Source organism: Protobothrops mucrosquamatus, unplaced genomic scaffold, assembly GCF_001527695.2.
Source record: "Protobothrops mucrosquamatus isolate PMUCROS unplaced genomic scaffold, P.Mucros_1.0 scaffold4181, whole genome shotgun sequence".
Lineage (NCBI taxonomy): Eukaryota > Metazoa > Chordata > Lepidosauria > Squamata > Viperidae > Protobothrops > Protobothrops mucrosquamatus.
The window spans coordinates 18107-35873 of record NW_015390106.1 but is presented as its reverse complement, the minus strand read 5'-3'; the positions used below and the strand labels follow the sequence as shown (position 1 = coordinate 35873).

The following is a 17767-nucleotide window of genomic DNA, read 5'->3' as shown; positions in this document are numbered from 1 at the left end:
TTTCATAATTTGAGGGAGGGAGGGAGGGAGAAAGCAATTCTTTAATGTGCAATCAAGGTTGAGGTTTTGTAGGATTTTGCTGTAATAGTCAACTCTGCAAAGGATTTTATACCAAAATGCTGCTATAAAATCATTTCAAATGCCTTCAGCTTTTTACTAAAAGGTTTCTTTATAATTTCGACACCATTCACCATCTTCTTCCAGGCGCAATCATAGTATATAAGTTCTTTAAGATAGGCCAAGAAAGGAGCACTGCAGGGATTCCTTTATTGTTGTAATATTCCTTTACTGAATAAAAGAATCTTCTCTACTATGTATTATACCATTCAAAATCAAGGCAGATTTCTGTTGATCTTTTTCTCATGCCTTCTGTTTTCTCTGGACTGAGTAAACATTTCTGACACTCCCTTAACAAGTTGATTATTCTTTGTCTCTTCCTAAGACCAGGCCCATATTCTTTCACATAATAGAAAACAAGTATCAGTCATAATTTATTTCAGTCCATGATCAGAATTCCAAAGACACATATTTGAATGATGTTTACTCTGCTGGACCATTTTTGATGGTTTGTTTGTTTTTAAATATGAGCTTTGGAACATTTTTAAAATATCTACACTATTCAGTATCTATTCGAAATATTTACCATTTTAGACAGATGCTGAATAGAAAATATATACTGAAGTGGCTGAAACAATTTTGCAGCATAAAGGATATTGTTCATACTGTTTGCCTAATCAAGTTCAGGAAATTCCAGCAAGAGGGATAAACAGATCTTAAGTTGTTCATGTTTTTTTCTATGCATTACATGGTACATGCTGAGAAGGACATGGCTTCATATTAGTGCTTGACCACTCAGAATCTTAAATACTTGGTCATGATTCGAAAACTTACATGATTTTCTATAAGTATCCTAGGTACTTCTCAGTTCCACTCATAAACTCTCAGATTTCTCTGATTACCACCCACTTTTTCTATTTTCATCTATATACAGTGGTACCTTGATTCACATTGATAATTGGTTCTGGGAAGCACGATGAGTCCCAAACAGATTTTTCCCATAAGGAAAAATGTAGTGCGTCACAAAGCAGTTGACACCGACAAGTTCTAGCTTGTGCATCAAGTACCAAATAAATGATGAGTACTGGGACAACATTTTCATGTCAAAATGCATTGAGTACCAAATTCGATGAATTTCAAAACAGTTGAGTACCAAGGTACCACTGTACTGCTGTTTTCTCTACTATCATCCTATTGCGTGCCCATTGGAGTCTTTCAATTTGATTGGTGGCGTACCAATCATATTCATACGTCCCCCCGCATCCATTTGATTGTGTATCCATATGCGTATAGTTGAGTATCCATATGCAATCATCATCACACACATACAACACATGTATTTATATACAATCATCATTTCCTTTCTCTTACACACACACACACACACACACACACGTATGTGTTTGTATGTGTGTGGGTGTGTTAAAAATATTATTGTCCTTAGGAAGATTCAAATATCACATATCCAATGAGTGAGGAAGCATTTAAAAGAAAACGATAATGAATTTTAACATTTGATATAATTTATATAATAAATTACGTATGAAGCCTGGCTTAACTTTGTCTATGTAGTCCTAATTTTTATTAAGACAGAAAGAGAGAGAAATCAGAAATGGTGCTTCTGAATTCAGTAGACTCTCTAGGCAATTTATCTTACCAGCTTTGCTCCTCTGCAGGTTTTACTGTGGTCAGCCAACAAAGTATTTGAGGAACTAACTGACATCGAAAGACAATTCCACAAATCTTTCTACACAGTGAGAGCTTATTTGAACTGTGACAGGTATTCAGTAGGTCTTCTGGATATGAGTAAGCAAAAGGTAAATTGTTCCTAAGTGTGGCTCAGTATAAACTTGTCTATTTCAGTTCCACAAGTTTTCATGTCCCCTTATGTCAAAATGTTTGTGCAGCAAAATCAGAATGAAACAAATAAAATACTGCAATATTTACAGGGGTGTTATCTGCTATTCTTCTAAATAGTTCTCTAACATATTTAGTTTTGATAGAAGGGAATAGCTCCGGGTCCTTGGTACTCCCTTAGCTTGGTGGTTTTCTTGCAGACGTCTCATTACCAAACTAGATAACATCATCAGTGCTGGAGTAACCAAGCTCAGAGAGTACCAAGGACCCCATATTTAGTTTTACAAATTGGCTTTTCTGCATACAAATTATGTGCTCAGTCATTGAAATACAGCATTTGCCTGCCACAGTTTCGCACAGTCAAACAAACTTTTTGGAACATTTTCCCAATTTTGTATCAGTTTATTGGTTAAATTCATTTATTATTTCCATGCCAGTGGCAACAGCTCATTTTTTTCATGAGAGATGATAGGGATGAAAATTGGGATTTTTCATATGCAAAGTTCATATACTTAAATTTCAGAATTTACTTGAGTTACTTGGATTTCAGGAAGGGAAAAATGATGCAAATATTCAAAGACTCCATTATACACAGATGAGTAATTGCAAACCTAATCCACCAGAATCTACCATACAGTGCTAAAAATAGTGTCACAAAGAACATCTGTTTGGAAAAGATATTTTTCCCAGCTTAAAAAAAAAGATATGTTAGAAATAGTTCTACATTTTAAAATGTATTTCTCTTATGGCAAAATTGACTGTTTTGATTAAAGAAAAGAATACCAGTACCTTCGTTTCTACATGGAGACCACTTCCGGACTTTGTGCTTGAGGTGGAAAAGAATGAAACTTTGATTTTGGGTTTCACCGATTAGATTGATTTGTTGTTACAGAAATGGCCAGTTTTTACTATTGTGAAAAAGTAAAAAGTTGAGGCTCGACATTAATGCTCTATTCTACTGCAACAGGGGAAGTCGGAAGTCAATCTCTTTTTTTTTCTTTTTCCTCCCTCTCCCTCTCTTTCTTCTCCCTTTTTCCTCCCCATTGTGTCCCACTATTTGCTTTGTATTTTGTATTTTACTTTACATCTTAATACAATTATTTTTAAAAAAGGTATTTCTCTTGTAACTTTTCTTTCACTTCCTAGGAATTTTTTGACTTGTGGCCAGTACTAATGGGTGAAGTTCCACCTTATTCAGGACCTCGAACGCCAGATGGCAGAGTAAGTTACTAACCAGATAAGAATTTTTTCTGTATTTGCTCTCTTATTATGAATCTCAACTCTGGTTTCTGTGTTTTGTAGGAAATTGTCTTTTACAAGGTTATTGATTATATTTTACATGGAAAGGAAGAGATTAAAGTTATCCCGTAAGTAAAGTAAAATAATTGCAGTGGCGGCATTGATACAAAGTTGTATGCAGTTATTTCCTCCAATCTACTCCACAGAACACTGTGGACTATAGCACACCAGGTCCCCTGTCCTCCACTGTCTCTTGGAGTTTGCCCAAATTCACATTCATTGCATCAATGATATTATCTAACCATCATTCTACAGAATACAAGATCATTTTATATATACTGCTCAAAAAAATAAAGGGAACACATTCTATGAGAAATCCTATAAGATGTGTTCCCTTTATTTTTTTGAGCAGTATATATATATATATCAGTGCATTGTTGTGAGTAGAATCCTCTCCATGGTGCCCTTCAGATGTGTTGAAATTGTATTTCCAACTGGCATAATTAATTGAGAATTATTTGGGAATTTCTAGAGTTATAGTCTTTACCATCTGGAGAGCATCAAGCTGAGAAGAAAGAGCTGGAGTGTTGTGACTGAGCTCAGATGTTCACTCATTTACAAAAATAATTAACGCTCAGCCTAACATATTTTACACCTTTTTAGGGGAATAAGTAATACACCCCCTCTTATTTTGGTGGCAGATGAGGTTCTTTTAAAAAATATATATATAAATGTATGAATTAAAGCACAGGTCCTACAATGAATCTGTAGCTAATAACAAGTCCACCATGTAAGTTAAGATAAACATATATAGACCTTCTAAAAGTATCAGTGATGAAAATTAAGCTGAAAATTTATCTATCTGCTGGGACACTCCAATGTAATTGTAGAGTAAAGGGAAGGGAAGAAGTAATATACAGTACAGCATCTTTGCATAGTCATAAAGTATACAATATCTCAAGCAGTATGCATTATATAACTCGATCAACTGGAAGTTATCTGGATAAGTAAATGTGTCAGTGACATTGAAGATATGTAAATGGATTAGACTGTGCCATGTGTTCTGTGATATAATATCAGAAACATATCCAAAGAATATACGGTACTCTAAAATAGTTTCAGTAGGAAGTAATTCATTGTCTCATACAAATCTATGTAGGTCCCTTCCCAGGTTTTGTTTCTATGGTTCTATGGTTCTGAGGAGTTAAAAGGAACATTTTAACATATTTCACCTATTTAAAACTCTGAATGATCAACTTCCGTGCCACAATTTTTCGGGACGTTTTCATGTTTTCAGTTGATACCTGTAAAACAAATTGGCTTGTTTCTAAAAATGGTGAAAATGCAGCCATATCTATATTTCATTAGGAAGTCATTCATTGTTCTTCCTTCCCTCAGTTAATTGTTCAAAATAATAGTTTTTGTAGAAATACTAGACTACTTTAAAAAGCAAGTAAAGAAAGAACAGGAAAGTACATAGGCTTAAGTGCATTCCTTTTCTATCCAAGCCAAATTTTTCATGGTTTTTTTTTCCCCATTTAGAAATCCCAAGGAAGATCACTGGGCATTGAGTAGTGGCCTCCCTACTTATGTAGCAGAAACTGGTTTTGTAAGTATTTATGTTGACATTGTTGCATAACTCAAGAGTACTTTGGCCAAGAACTAAAGATCTATCTGATAAATTCTTTATGGATAATCTGGGCTTATTTTCCCAAATAGGAACTAACTTTGAATCAAAGAGAAGTTTCAATAGCCACTCATTGTATGAAGATGGCCTGAATTTTTTTAAAAAATGAAATATGTATAAATTCTTGGATCAAAGTCATAATATGTCCATCATATGCATTTTCAGTTTTTATTTAATTTTAAAAATAGCAAAATATATGTTGACATATATATTTTTTTCTACAATTTTTCAGATTTGCAATATTATGCATGTAGAAGCGGATGAAATGTTTACATTTCAGGTATTGTAAGCCTGTTCATACGAGTTTTATATTTGCTCTCCTGGTGCTAGGTGTGAATAGAGTTAAAGCTAACTATTTTATTATGTTCTGCCTATAATACAGGAATCTTCCCAGTCTGACAACCTATTCCTGGGAACAATTAGATAAAGTTCCAAAGGAACTTAGGGAGGTTCAGTCCTAGCCCTTTTGAAAGTGTGCAGTGACTCAAGGCTAACTTTGTGCTTGATCCTTCCTCTCTGCCAGGCTGGGTGCTTCCAAACATCTGGCAAAGGAACTGTCTATATGAATAGACAATCAAATGTTCTTGAGATCTTTTGAACTACAGGCTAAAGTTTTTACATATTTTGGCCAACTAACATGATTCCCCCCCCCCCCCAGTTCATGTCAGAGGCACCATTTAAGAAGCTTCCAGGTTGAAAGGGTTAACCGGTGACATCAATGTTGCATGGGGGACACCCATGGGCCTTCTTTCATGTCCCTCTCAAGGAGCTGGAGCAAATGATGGGAGTTCACCACACCACACAACAGCACTCAGGTCACAAACACAGGCTTGCTAAACTCCAACCTAGCGTCCTAACCACGTGAGCCACTGCGCTCCTTACTAACATAGTCAAAGTCCCCAGGTTAAAGAGCAAGGCATCTAGAGCACATCAATTTTTCTCTTTCTATGAAAATCATATTAAATAAAAAATGCTGCACACATTTGTTTTAGTAACAGATTTGCATCATATAAACAGCTTTATTGCGGCTAGATCTGCAGGTTAGCACTAGACACGTTTTGTACTGACAAGCTGTTGTTTTAAGAAAGGTCCTGTTGATGACTCAGGATGGACCATCAAAAATGTTCTTTCAATGCCAATCGTCAACAAAAAAGAAGAAATTGTAGGTGTTGCTACATTTTACAATAGAAAAGATGGGAAGCCCTTTGATGAACAGGATGAAACACTAATGGAGGTAGGCATAATTAATGGATATGAAAATATACTGTGTGTTTCTCATAAAATAGTTGATTACATATACAATTCTGCAGGGGCTAATTTAACTTCTAGTGTGACAAACAGAATAAACCAACCCATTCAGCACAGTTCCATTTCTGTTGTTGCCTTGACCTTTGACTTCATATAGCACATAAAGAAACTTTGGGCTGAGAACATCCAGTGAATAAGATTCAGATTCATATTATAAATGGTGGTTTCATATTATTCCTAATATATCTCTCCTTTGTAGTTCCTTTTATGTGCAAGCTGATATCTCACATCTTTCTTTATATTAATCTTGAACTGGCCATTGGCCATATTCTGAGGAATTTTCTGGAAGTTATAGTCCTCTAGAGTCTAGATGTCCTCAAGCACATTTACAGGATACCACTTTGGGAAAAGCTTTTCTTTTCTATTATCCTGATATCTTTCACTTATCTAAACTCCCATTGTTCCTGTTTCCTCTTATCTTTCACTTTTTTTTGCCTCATATGTAATTTGTTTTTATTTTGACCTCAAATTCTATTTAGGACTCCTTATCAAAGAAATAGTCCCATATTTTCCTGGATGAGTTGTTGGGTTTACGCAGTCAACATTATTAACAGATTATGATTGAATAGAACAGTACCATCAATCCCGTTCTCCAAAAATCTTTTTGATATCACTGCCAGTGTTTTTTTTAATTTGCTATTCTCTGGCTTCAATCTATGAAGATAGCCATTTTGAGCACTTCAGTTGCACATGAAAAGGATGGTGGTGATATACATATCCAGTAATAATAGTAATAATAACCAAGAGTATTAAAAATTGAAAGCTCAGAGAAAAAGAAATGGTCAGGGCAAAAAGAATATTAGCTCCTGTTTTGTAATAAAATATTTTTCTTTTGTTTTTCAAGTCCTTAACACAGTTTCTGGGCTGGTCTGTGCTCAATACTGATACTTATGATAAGATGAATAAACTGGAGAATAGAAAGGACATTGCACGGGATATGGTGCTTTACCACGTACGATGTGACCAGGATGAACTTCAAGAGCTCTTGGTATGACTTTTAAAGATTTGGCTCTTTTCTAATTGTCTCTATTCCTTATTTCTTGATTAAGTCAACTGTTAAGAGATTGAGAACTATTTAGATCTTGAGTGCTACAAGGTCTGCTACAAGCTAAGGCCTGGCATTAAGCATGATTAGATAACAAGCATTGAACAAGGTTGGTTGGGTTTTTTTTTTAGGAAAATGTTAAATTGTCAGAAAAAAATATATTGATAATACTGGAAGGTTGCAGGTTTTATCCATCTGCTGATTTAGATTCCAAAATATACTTCCTGTATGCTCATAACTTCAACATGCCTGTGTTTTTCCACAGCCAACACAAGAGAGGCTTGGCAAAGAGGTGAACGAATGTAGAGAGGATGAACTGATGGAACTTCTAGTGAGTGTCAATTGTTGTGAGTGCCTTATTATGGCATCCTGTCCTTCTTTTAAAGATTACAGATCTAAACTGGGGAAACTTTTATTCTGTTGCATATTACATAGGAAAATATTACTAAGCAGATAAGGATGTCCTGAGGTCATAGTCCTGAGGGCAGGAGAAGAAGCAATGGGTGAAAGTTAGTCAAGGGGATATCCAACTTGGAACTAAGGAAGAATGTCCTTAATCAGTGGAACAGCTTGTCTCCTGGAGTTATGGGTGCTCCATCACTAGAAGTTTTCAAGAAAATATTGAACAATCATTTGTCTATGAGGAGTGAATGACTCCTGCCTTTGATTCTATGTCTTTCCTGATATGACTCCTCTGATACATATAAAGTGTGTTTTAGCGAAGTACAATATCAACCAACATTATTTGATTCAAAGTTTATTAAGCAAACACCATACAAGCCCCCCCAAAATTGATTGGCCATCTTCATCACAACATTTTTTCTAGACTTTAATGAAAACCCAGTTCTCGATTTCACCCATGAGTTTTATTGAAATAATTAAATGGGTTTTTTTTTGCAAAAATTATCAATTTCAGCAAAGGGTTTCTTCTATCCTAGTTCCCTATAATTTTCCATGCTAAATGTACTGACAGTTCACAAACTTAAGGTGGGAAATAAGGTTGGCAATGTAGATTTAGCATTAATATGATGTAATACCTGACAGAAAAAAACTATTCCACATTTTTATAAAAGCAATTACATTACAGAGGAAAACACTGACCTCATTTGCTTGTAATAGTCATCGATTACAAATATTGGCCATGGCTCATTGCAGGAATTGATATTTATATGCAAACACATGTACGCACTAGGACAGTGATGGTGAACCTTTTAGAGACCGAGTGCCCAAACTGCAACCCAAAACCCACTTATGCATCGTCGGGTGCCGGGTGGGTGTGGCCATTGGCCGAGTAGGGCCCATTGGGTGGGTGTGGCCCATTGGGTGGGCCTGGCTGTGGTGGTAACGGCAGACTGGGTGGGACTAAAAAGTTCAATCAATCAATTCCAACTTTGCAAGATCTTTTTTTCCCCCCAAGAAGTTGAAATTGATTGATTGATTGAACCTTTTTAGGCAGAGGCCTAAAGTGAGAAGGTTTTATAAAACCCAGCTGTAGGCCTAGGACTGGGGCGATGGCATGTGTGCCCACAGAGAGGGCTCTGAATGCCGCCTCTGGCACCCATGGCATAGGTTCGCCACCACTGCACTAGGAGGTATTATGGCAGGAAACCAGGGTACCCAGAAACAGGCAAGACAGTTATTTAAACGCAACACAAATGCCACCAAGAATCCAGACCAAAAAACTGGCTGTGAGTAGTCTTCCTATCTGACCATATAACTGTGAGGTTGTAGATGATCACAAGCTCTGATCAATTGCAAAAAAAGATAACTACAGGTAATGGATCTGTAAATGGTTTGCTTAATTAACCAGAACTTACATAAACTACAGTTCCATTTTTCCAAACATTAGCAAATCAAGATCTTGGGAAAGTAAAATTAAATGCTGGCAAAGCTATTCTGCAGGACAGGAATTGAACAGAAGTCTCTTTAAATAAAGTTTGGTTTTGTGTATTCAACTTATGCATTGTTTGCTAATTCATGAAGTAGCATTAGATGCAAGCATAGTCACTATTTTTATGGCAATTCAGAGAGCAAAGCTTGCTGCTTCCACTCTGGAATCTAAACTAGAAATGCTTTTCTTTTTTTCCCTCCCCCCCCCCAGAAAGAAGTGCTTCCAGATCCTGAAGAATGTGAAATCTACGCCTTTCACTTTTCTGATTTCGAATGGACTGAACTTGATCTTGTAAAATGTGGCATTCAAATGTATTATGAACTTGGAGTGGTGAAAAAATTCCAAATTCCACAAGAGGTAAATGGTAACATTTTTTTGCAGATCCTTCCTCAAATATGAAGAAATTTTAAAAAATGAATAATGAGCACACTGTGGCTTTGCACCTGTCCACTGTTAAGTGGACAGTGGCATTTTGAACTTTCTACAGATGGGTTGTCTTTTTAAAAACGTTTTGTCTGCTTGCATTATATCCCACCTTTCCTTTAGTAGTTCAAAGCAGAATTAATAGCTTTTCTCCTCCAATTTTTCCGACAACTCTAGGGAATAGATTGGGCTGAGAGGTAGTTACTTATCCCAATGTCATCTTGTGAGCTTCCCTATCTGAAAGTAGAATTAAACCTGGGTCTCCCAAGTCATAAGCCAACACCTTTGCCATTCCATCAAGGTGATACAAAATAAAGCAAAAGCCAAAAAACTGTATAGAAAGGAAACAGGAAATCAGATATACACAGTGGTGGGATTCAAATATGTGAACAACTGGTTCTCTGTGTGGATGCCGCTTCCGGAAGTCCATTCTGGGCCTGGGCAACAAAAAATTAGCTACCGATTCTGCCGAAGTGGTGCAAACCGGCTGAATTCCACCATTGGATATACATATTGAATGTAAATTATCTGAAGGATAGTAGGAACATCGTAAAATTGCATGTAGATTTGAAATATCCTGCTCCTTGGGTGATTATTGTATTTCTCTGTAGAATCAGAACCCATGGGAGATTCCAGCTGGCCAGACTTTTTGTACACAAAATCTCTAATTGTAATTTATAGGTTCTTCAGTAATGCTTCAGTTGTTCTCCTCCTTCCATTTTTGAAAGCCAAGATGCCATGAGAACACAGCATGTTTACATGCAAAGAATCTGTCAGCCAATCAGTGTTGGCTAGCCCTTTTTGACCAACAGTGGAGGACAGGGAATTGCCAATCAATCAATACTTGTTTTTGTAAGCTTCCAGCCATGGCATCATCTAATCTGCAGGAGGATCATCGCAATCATTTTTGGATCTTCATCAGTCTAGAAATTAGTTAGTAGCAGAAATAACTACTAAATCTAAGTTGGGACTCCCCAGATAGCCATTTCCAGAGGCCAGGCTAACATCTTCTAAAATTTCTACAGTTTTGAAACTTACTGGGTTCCCAGTAAAATTGTCAAGGTTGCAGACCCTTGCCCTAATGCATTTTATTTAAATTATAAACTGCTTCGAAATTTTAAGTTAACACTTCAGGTATCAGTGATCCAAATTAATGAATAAAATAAATTAAGCGGTTACTAAGGAAAAAATAGATAGTCTTCAACTTACGATGACAACTGAGGCCCAAATTTATGTTGCTAAGTGAAAATTTATTAAGCAAGTTTTGCCCCATTTTACGACTTTTCTTGCCACATTTGTTAAGTGAATCACTGCAGTTGTTAAATTAGTAACACAGTTGTTAAGTGAATCTAGCTTCCCCCATTGACTTTGTTTGTTAGAAGGTTGCAAAAGATGATGACATGACCCCAGGACTCTACAACTATCATAAATATGAACCAGTGGCCAAGCGTCCGAAAGTAAATCAAGTGACCCTGGGGATGCTGAAACGGTCATCAGTGTGAAAAATGGTCATAAGTGCCTTTAAAAGTTCGAATGGTCACTAAATGAACTGTTGTAAGTCAAGGACTCCCTGTACTATTTTTCTCCTGAACATCTGAATACTGAAAATTGGATAAGAAACTTTTTTGGGGGGTGGGGGGTGGAGTTTCTTGCCTCCTTTTGAGAAACTTGTTGCACATAAAATTGTGCAGTTTTGCACTGATTAACTGTTTTTATTTTTACAGGTCCTGGTGAGGTTTGTTTTTTCAGTCAGTAAAGGTTATCGAAAGATTACTTATCACAACTGGCGTCATGGCTTCAATGTTGCACAGACTATGTTCACCCTTCTTATGGTACGTCTTTAATGAGCCCTCTATATCAGGGGTCCCCAACCCCCAGTCCGTGGACCGATACCGGGCCGCAGCATACCAGCAACCGGTCCGCACAAACAATCAAAGCCCCATCCGCGGGATGCAGGCAGCACACAAAACCACGCCCACTCCGGTCCGCGGAAAAACCTCTCTCCACGGAACCGGTCTCTGGTGCCCCAAAGGTTGGGGAATTCTGCTCTATGGAAATGGTTCCAGTTTAGAGCAACCATCATTCCCAGCTATAACTTCTACTATTTACTAGCATATAATTGCATTTGCCCTTAAAACAATGACATTATATAACTCTCACCCACTTCAGAATTCTTAGTTTAAGTATCTACAACAATTTTTAGCTGAGGTTTTTCCAACTTCATTCTTGCTTATGAGCCCAGATTCACATATTCCATCATTTATCAAGAAATTAGGAGATAAAGTACTTTACACAAAAATCGCCAGTCCGTAATATTTAATGCACTTAGGTAGAAATTCTCTTCATTTGGATGCAGATTTAGGAATGTTGAGATGAGTTACTTTAGCATCCTCAAGGCTTCTGATTCTAAAAACATACTCAGTTACAAAAAAAAAAAAAAAAAAGCAAAAAAAAGGCCAAAATTTTTAGTTCCACTGATTCTGGAAAGGGCTTTGTGGGTTACAGATGATGGCCACAAATACGCAGTTTTTTTAAAGATTTTTGAATGAAAATTTCATACAATTTTAATGCAAAAACTAAGATAGCTTGTGATATGAGTAGCAATGGAAATTCAGCCTGTATGGTGTTTTTTTTTTTAAAAAAAAAATCTCTAACAAAATTAAAGCTAAATCTGATGGATTTAAAAAAAACAGGGTTTTTTTTTTAACTTTCTTTGTATAGACAGGTAAACTGAAGCAGTACTACACTGATCTTGAAGCCTTTGCCATGGTCACTGCAGCTTTGTGTCATGATATTGATCACCGAGGAACCAACAATCTTTATCAGATGAAGTAGGTCCTCTTCTTGTATTATCAATGCAATTTATATTGGGATCTGTTGATTCAGAATAGATTTCATATTAAATTCTACAGGCTGCCCCCCCACAAAAAAAGTGAAATGATTCTTTGTGCATATAGGAAAAACTATCTGTGTCCCCTTACACATTGATGGAGACTCTTGTGCTTCTTCTCAGTGACAGTTCAAAGGATTTCCACCAGTTGGTTTTAATGATCCCAAACAGACAGAACTTAAGAAATTGCAAACAATAGATTCCTACCTTCTTTCCTCCAAACTAGTTAACCATTTCAGAAACGTTTGGTTTTCCTCTTGCGTATCCACAAGGTTTTCAACTGTGCAGAAATAGCACCCAGCTCTTCAGGAAGTATTTTAGCTCTTCACCTTCTCCAAAGGCAACTCCAACCATTATAAATTCTCAAAAAGCAAAACTCCGTGTGGTGATGACAGAGCTATCCATTCATTAACAATTCTCCCCACCCCAATACCAGTAAAAGTACGCACAATGATAAAGCCAAGGTGTAGTCTCTTCCATGGTGGACTTATCTTTGTAGCAAAGGAGTATCTGAAATCATTCTCACTTTACTTTTCCTTGAGATCACTAGGCAGCTTACAATACAGGGTCTCATTCAGTGAATATTTTTATTTTCTGAAAGGCATTCTGGGAAACAGAGGTGGTGCTGAGGGAGGATGGGGTGAACAGTGTTTTGCTTGGTGGTCTGCTGGCTTTCAACTTAAAAGAAGAGGCAGAAATCTTCTGATGCAGATGTTCCAGATACCTTAAACCAGGGGTCTTCAAACTTGGCAACTTTAAGACTTGTGGACTTCAACTCCCAGAATTCCTCAGCCAGCCAAGTTTGAAAACCCCTGCCTTAAACCCTCTGGGCACATGTTGCCAACAGCTACCACAGGGGTCTTCAAACTTGGCCCTTTTATGACTTGTGGACTTCAACTCCCAGAATTCCTCAGCCAGGCACGCTGGCTGAGGAATTCTGGGAGTTGAAGTCCACAAGTCATAAAAGGGCCAGGTTTGAAGACCCCTGAGCTACCAGATGTGGGATGCAATAATCCAGAGGATCACTAGAGGGCATTAAAGGGTTTCCTAAATCTTTTTGAGGTCTTCAGATTTTGCAGATCTACATTGCTCTTATTTCTGATGGCTTACTTATAGCCTCCATAAATAAAATTTCAAAAACTACCATTTTTAAAAATAGAAGCCACCCTCACATTAATTTATCATTCCTTGAATAAGGAATTATACAGAAAAAGAAATGATGCAGTAGATATTTAGCTGTGCAGTGGTGAAGTATATACTTCTAAAGTATATTCACATTTAAATATCTGCCTGCTGGTTTTGCTGCTTAGAATTTTACAGATGATATTCTTATCGTGTCAATTTTGTGGGGTTTTTTGCATGTTTTTTATTTTAAACTGCCTTGGAATCAATGAAGCATAACAAAATGTATTATAAAATAGTTATAGTGATATATCGCAAGTCAAGAAAATCAACTTTTTAGTAAGAGCTTTAGTCAACAAAGATTAGAGCAATGTCTGGTTGTTGTTCTTGGCACTTCCAGTTCCAAAGCAATCGTTTACAAGCTTGAGGATAGAAATAAAGAAGTATTTGACATTCTCATAATTATTCTATTCTTTAATCTTCCCTCATGTTTGCTAACAGATCTCAAAATCCCTTAGCAAAACTTCATGGCTCATCCATTCTAGAGAGACATCATTTGGAATTTGGCAAATTTCTGCTCTCAGAAGAGGTGGGTGACCAATATTTTAATCTGCAGAAGTAATTTGGTGGATCCATATTTGGTTTTTTGAAACTGTGGTTGGTAATAGACACAACTCAAATTTTGATTGGGATTAATAATTGTCTTAAAACTAGAGGTCGCAATGCATCTATTAACCCTTTTTCCTTCTCAGATACTAATTTTATAAAAGTCAGTTCCTGAGCTCTCAAATAGCATAGCCTGCCTTGGGATTGCATTTAACTTCCATGTTAATATACAGTCAGTAGAAAATAAAATTGACGCATTAACAATTCAACAACTACTTAGATTCAATTAATCATTCATCAGATGGTTCAAGGCATACACACACTCTTAACATTAATTGATTGTTTAAGCCAGTTAATTGGGAATTTATGCTAGAGCACTCTATTTCAAAATTTAGATTGTCAGTATTGAAATTAAAAATGAGGGCATTTCTATGCAAGGACCACTTTGAAAGCAGCATTTAAGCTGATAAAACTGAAGAAAATTACCTTGAGATAGGACAGTGGTGGCGAACCTATGGCACGGGTGCCAGAGGCGGCACTCAGAGCCCTCTCTGTGGGCATGCGTGCCATCACCCCAGTCCTAGGCCTAGGTTTTATAAAACCTTTTTGCTTTAGGCCTCCGCCGCCCTGTACAAAAAAAAAGGTTCAATCAATCAGTCAATTTTAACTTCTCGCGGGAAAAAAAAGATTTTGCAAAGTTGGAATTGATTGATTGAATTTTTTAGTCCCACCCAGTCTGCTGTTACCACCGCAGCCACACTCACCCAATGGGCCACACCCACCCAATGGGCCACGCCCACCCGGCACCTGACAATACATAAGTGGGTTTTGGGTTGCAGTTTGGGCACTCAGTCTCTAAAAGGTTCGCCATCACTGAGATAGGAGATGGGACTGAAACTGATGGCAAACTGGTGGAAATGTCCTGAGGAATAAAAGGCATCAGCACACTTCAAAATGAAGTCTGCAAAACATTTGGAGAATACCAAAAACATACCTACCCAATTAAGAAATAATTTATCTGAATAAAACACCAGTAAAAACTTCCTGCTCAATAGTTACAGAGTTAAGATCAATTGGTGAAAAAACAGAAATTGGGGAAATTGGGAGAGGAAAGTTGGGTATCAGAATATAATCCACCTTGTTCTTCTTTATGTTCTTTCCAAATGATAAAGGCATTTAGCTGCATTTTTTTAATATCTTAGCAGACAGCAGAATAGAGGTCATTGAACACAAGCCAGGTAAAATCAGTTCAGCACTAATCTGATCACTTCCCACTGGCTTCTGGAAAATTTTTCATTGGCTTCTGGAAAACCATCAGCAGAAACCCATTATGAGGTGTGAGATATAACAATAGAATAGAATAGAATAGAATAGAATAGAATAGAATAGAATAGAATAGAATAGAATAGAATAGAATAACAGAGTTGGAAGGGACCTTGGAGGTCTTCTAAACTAGTCCAATCCCCTGCTCAGGCAGGAAAATCTATACTGAGCCAGGAGATGGAGTCAAAAGAGGAATTAGTCTAAGGTCATTAGTACCCACAAATGATCTAAGTCCAACCCCTCTTGGATTCTGTTAACTCTTATCTAGTGCCAAAAGAGTGCTATTAGTTGATTAGATTCCTGTTGCATAGAAATAAGCAATACATCATTTCAATCGGAACTTAACATGGAGCCTTCGTCTTTTGCGCCTGATAACTAGATGTTGAAGAAAGATACCATTAGGAAAAGTTAGAGGTACCCAACATGATGCCTGGCAGGATCAATCTTCCACTCTGATTTATGTATTTCTCCCCTTTAGTCCCTGAACATTTACCAGAATCTCAACAGGAGGCAGTATGAACATGTAAATCACTTAATGGATATTGCCATTATCGCCACCGATTTAGCACTGTATTTCAAGTAAGTTAATCATTTATTAATTGCTACAGAGAACCCAAATGTTGACACAGTTCTTCAGAATATTGCTACATTTTGAATAAAACAACACAAATAGAAAAAAAAAGTAAAGTGGTTTCAGTAATTTAAATTTTTTTGATCTGCGCTAGTTAGGTTCTGCTCAATAAAACACAGACAGGAGTGAGAGGATCTGGAGTATAATTTGGAGAAGGAAATAAGCCCCACAGTGTTAGATTGCTGTTGAATTTACCCATTGTTACCTTCCTTTCCACTAGGTTGGGGGTAGGCAACCTTGGCTCTTTTATGACTCGTGGACTTCAACTCCCAGAATTCCTGAGTCAGTATATTCCTGACTCAGGAATTCTGGGAGTTGAAGTCCACAAGTCATAAAAGAGCCAAGGTTACCTTCCCCTGCACTAGGCACTCAAATGGCAGATTTCATGTGGATTGTCTTTTTGTTTATCCCCTCTGTCTCCTGTGCTTTGGGTAAGGCTGAGAAAGTGACTGGCTAAAAGTCACCCAGTTAGCTTTCATGGCCAAGGATACTTCTCTGATCTTAATCCAATACCTTAATCACTACATCACATTGTGGTGTTTTCTACATACAGTAGAGCCTATAGCTTCATTGTGCTGGGGAAAGTCAAGCTACAGTTGGAATTGGTTTATTCTCCCAGAATAGCATTAGCTTGTAAATATTAACGAAGACCCTGATTTCTTGTTGTCTTTGGGTCTGTAAAACATTCAAGGGTGTATTCAGATATGTATGCAGCTTAAGCATTAAAGAACAGGAAGTTGCTTATATTTCAGCAAATTCTGCTTTACACTTTCAGTATTAGGGCTAATCCAATGGACAATCTATATATACAAGGAGGTTTTTGTTTGAGTTATAATAGGTAATGCAGGGAGTGTTGTTGTTGAGTCTATATTAAAATGAAGTGGGTCCAAGAGGACAGTCTCTTCCTGGATTGTGTGAATTCCTTTCCTATCTAGGACTTGTGCTTATACTGTTGGGTTACTAAGAAATTACCCTGAATTTTGATGATACTCAAGCTACAAAAAGGGATTAATTTTTCTTATTTGTTTGCTGCCTGCAATCTGTTTTTTTTTTAAAGAAAGAGAACAATGTTTCAGAAAATTGTTGAAGAGTCAAAGTCCTACCAGGATCAGAAAAAGTGGGTTGAATATTTGTCTCTGGAAAACACAAAGAAAGAGATTATTATGTAAGTGATCTCTTTTTAAAAAGTTAAATATATAAAGGGCAACAATTAAAAACACGAAATGGTATATTATCTCAGGTTAAATATTAGTACTAAACCAGGTGTAAATTGCTGTCATAACCTGAGGACAATCTATATGCAGTATATTTACATAGGCATGTATGCATGTATGCACGTTAGATCTTTTTTGTAAAAAATGGCTATCAGGTTAGAAAAGGGGTGTCAAACTGCCAGCCCACGGGCCGGGCGCATCATGCGGAAGCCATGCCCACCCCATTGCCGGCAATGGCAAAACAGTCCCGATACGTCACGCGACATCACGTGACGTCGCAAGTTTGACATGTCTGGGTTAGAACATAGGTTATTTGAGAGACTTGTTGGGAATTAAGATATGGAATTATTGATGTTAAGTTTTCAGTGTTCTCTCTAGGAGGGATTACTCTCAGTGCAGACATAGACCATAGTCATTTAAGCCACTTGGATTGGATGAGAATATTCTAACAGCTGCCTTTTGGAACTAACACTC

At 37.1% G+C, this 17767-nt stretch overlaps 1 protein-coding gene across 1 annotated transcript in view; it reads left to right on the top strand.

Annotated features, from left to right (window-relative positions):
• The window catches only part of LOC107298673 (rod cGMP-specific 3',5'-cyclic phosphodiesterase subunit beta-like), a 24514-nt gene extending 7266 nt beyond the window's left edge, over nucleotides 1-17248 (top strand). Inside the window, exons 4-17 of the mRNA XM_015828048.1 lie at nucleotides 1734-1874; nucleotides 3061-3135; nucleotides 3217-3281; nucleotides 4696-4762; nucleotides 5073-5120; nucleotides 5925-6074; nucleotides 6993-7136; nucleotides 7459-7524; nucleotides 9295-9441; nucleotides 11232-11339; nucleotides 12229-12338; nucleotides 14021-14108; nucleotides 15927-16027; nucleotides 17137-17248. Coding sequence (XP_015683534.1) covers nucleotides 1734-1874; nucleotides 3061-3135; nucleotides 3217-3281; nucleotides 4696-4762; nucleotides 5073-5120; nucleotides 5925-6074; nucleotides 6993-7136; nucleotides 7459-7524; nucleotides 9295-9441; nucleotides 11232-11339; nucleotides 12229-12338; nucleotides 14021-14108; nucleotides 15927-16027; nucleotides 17137-17248 — 1422 coding nt within the window. The remainder of the gene's footprint in view (nucleotides 1-1733; nucleotides 1875-3060; nucleotides 3136-3216; nucleotides 3282-4695; nucleotides 4763-5072; nucleotides 5121-5924; nucleotides 6075-6992; nucleotides 7137-7458; nucleotides 7525-9294; nucleotides 9442-11231; nucleotides 11340-12228; nucleotides 12339-14020; nucleotides 14109-15926; nucleotides 16028-17136) is intronic.
• Nucleotides 17249-17767: the final 519 nt, after the last annotated feature.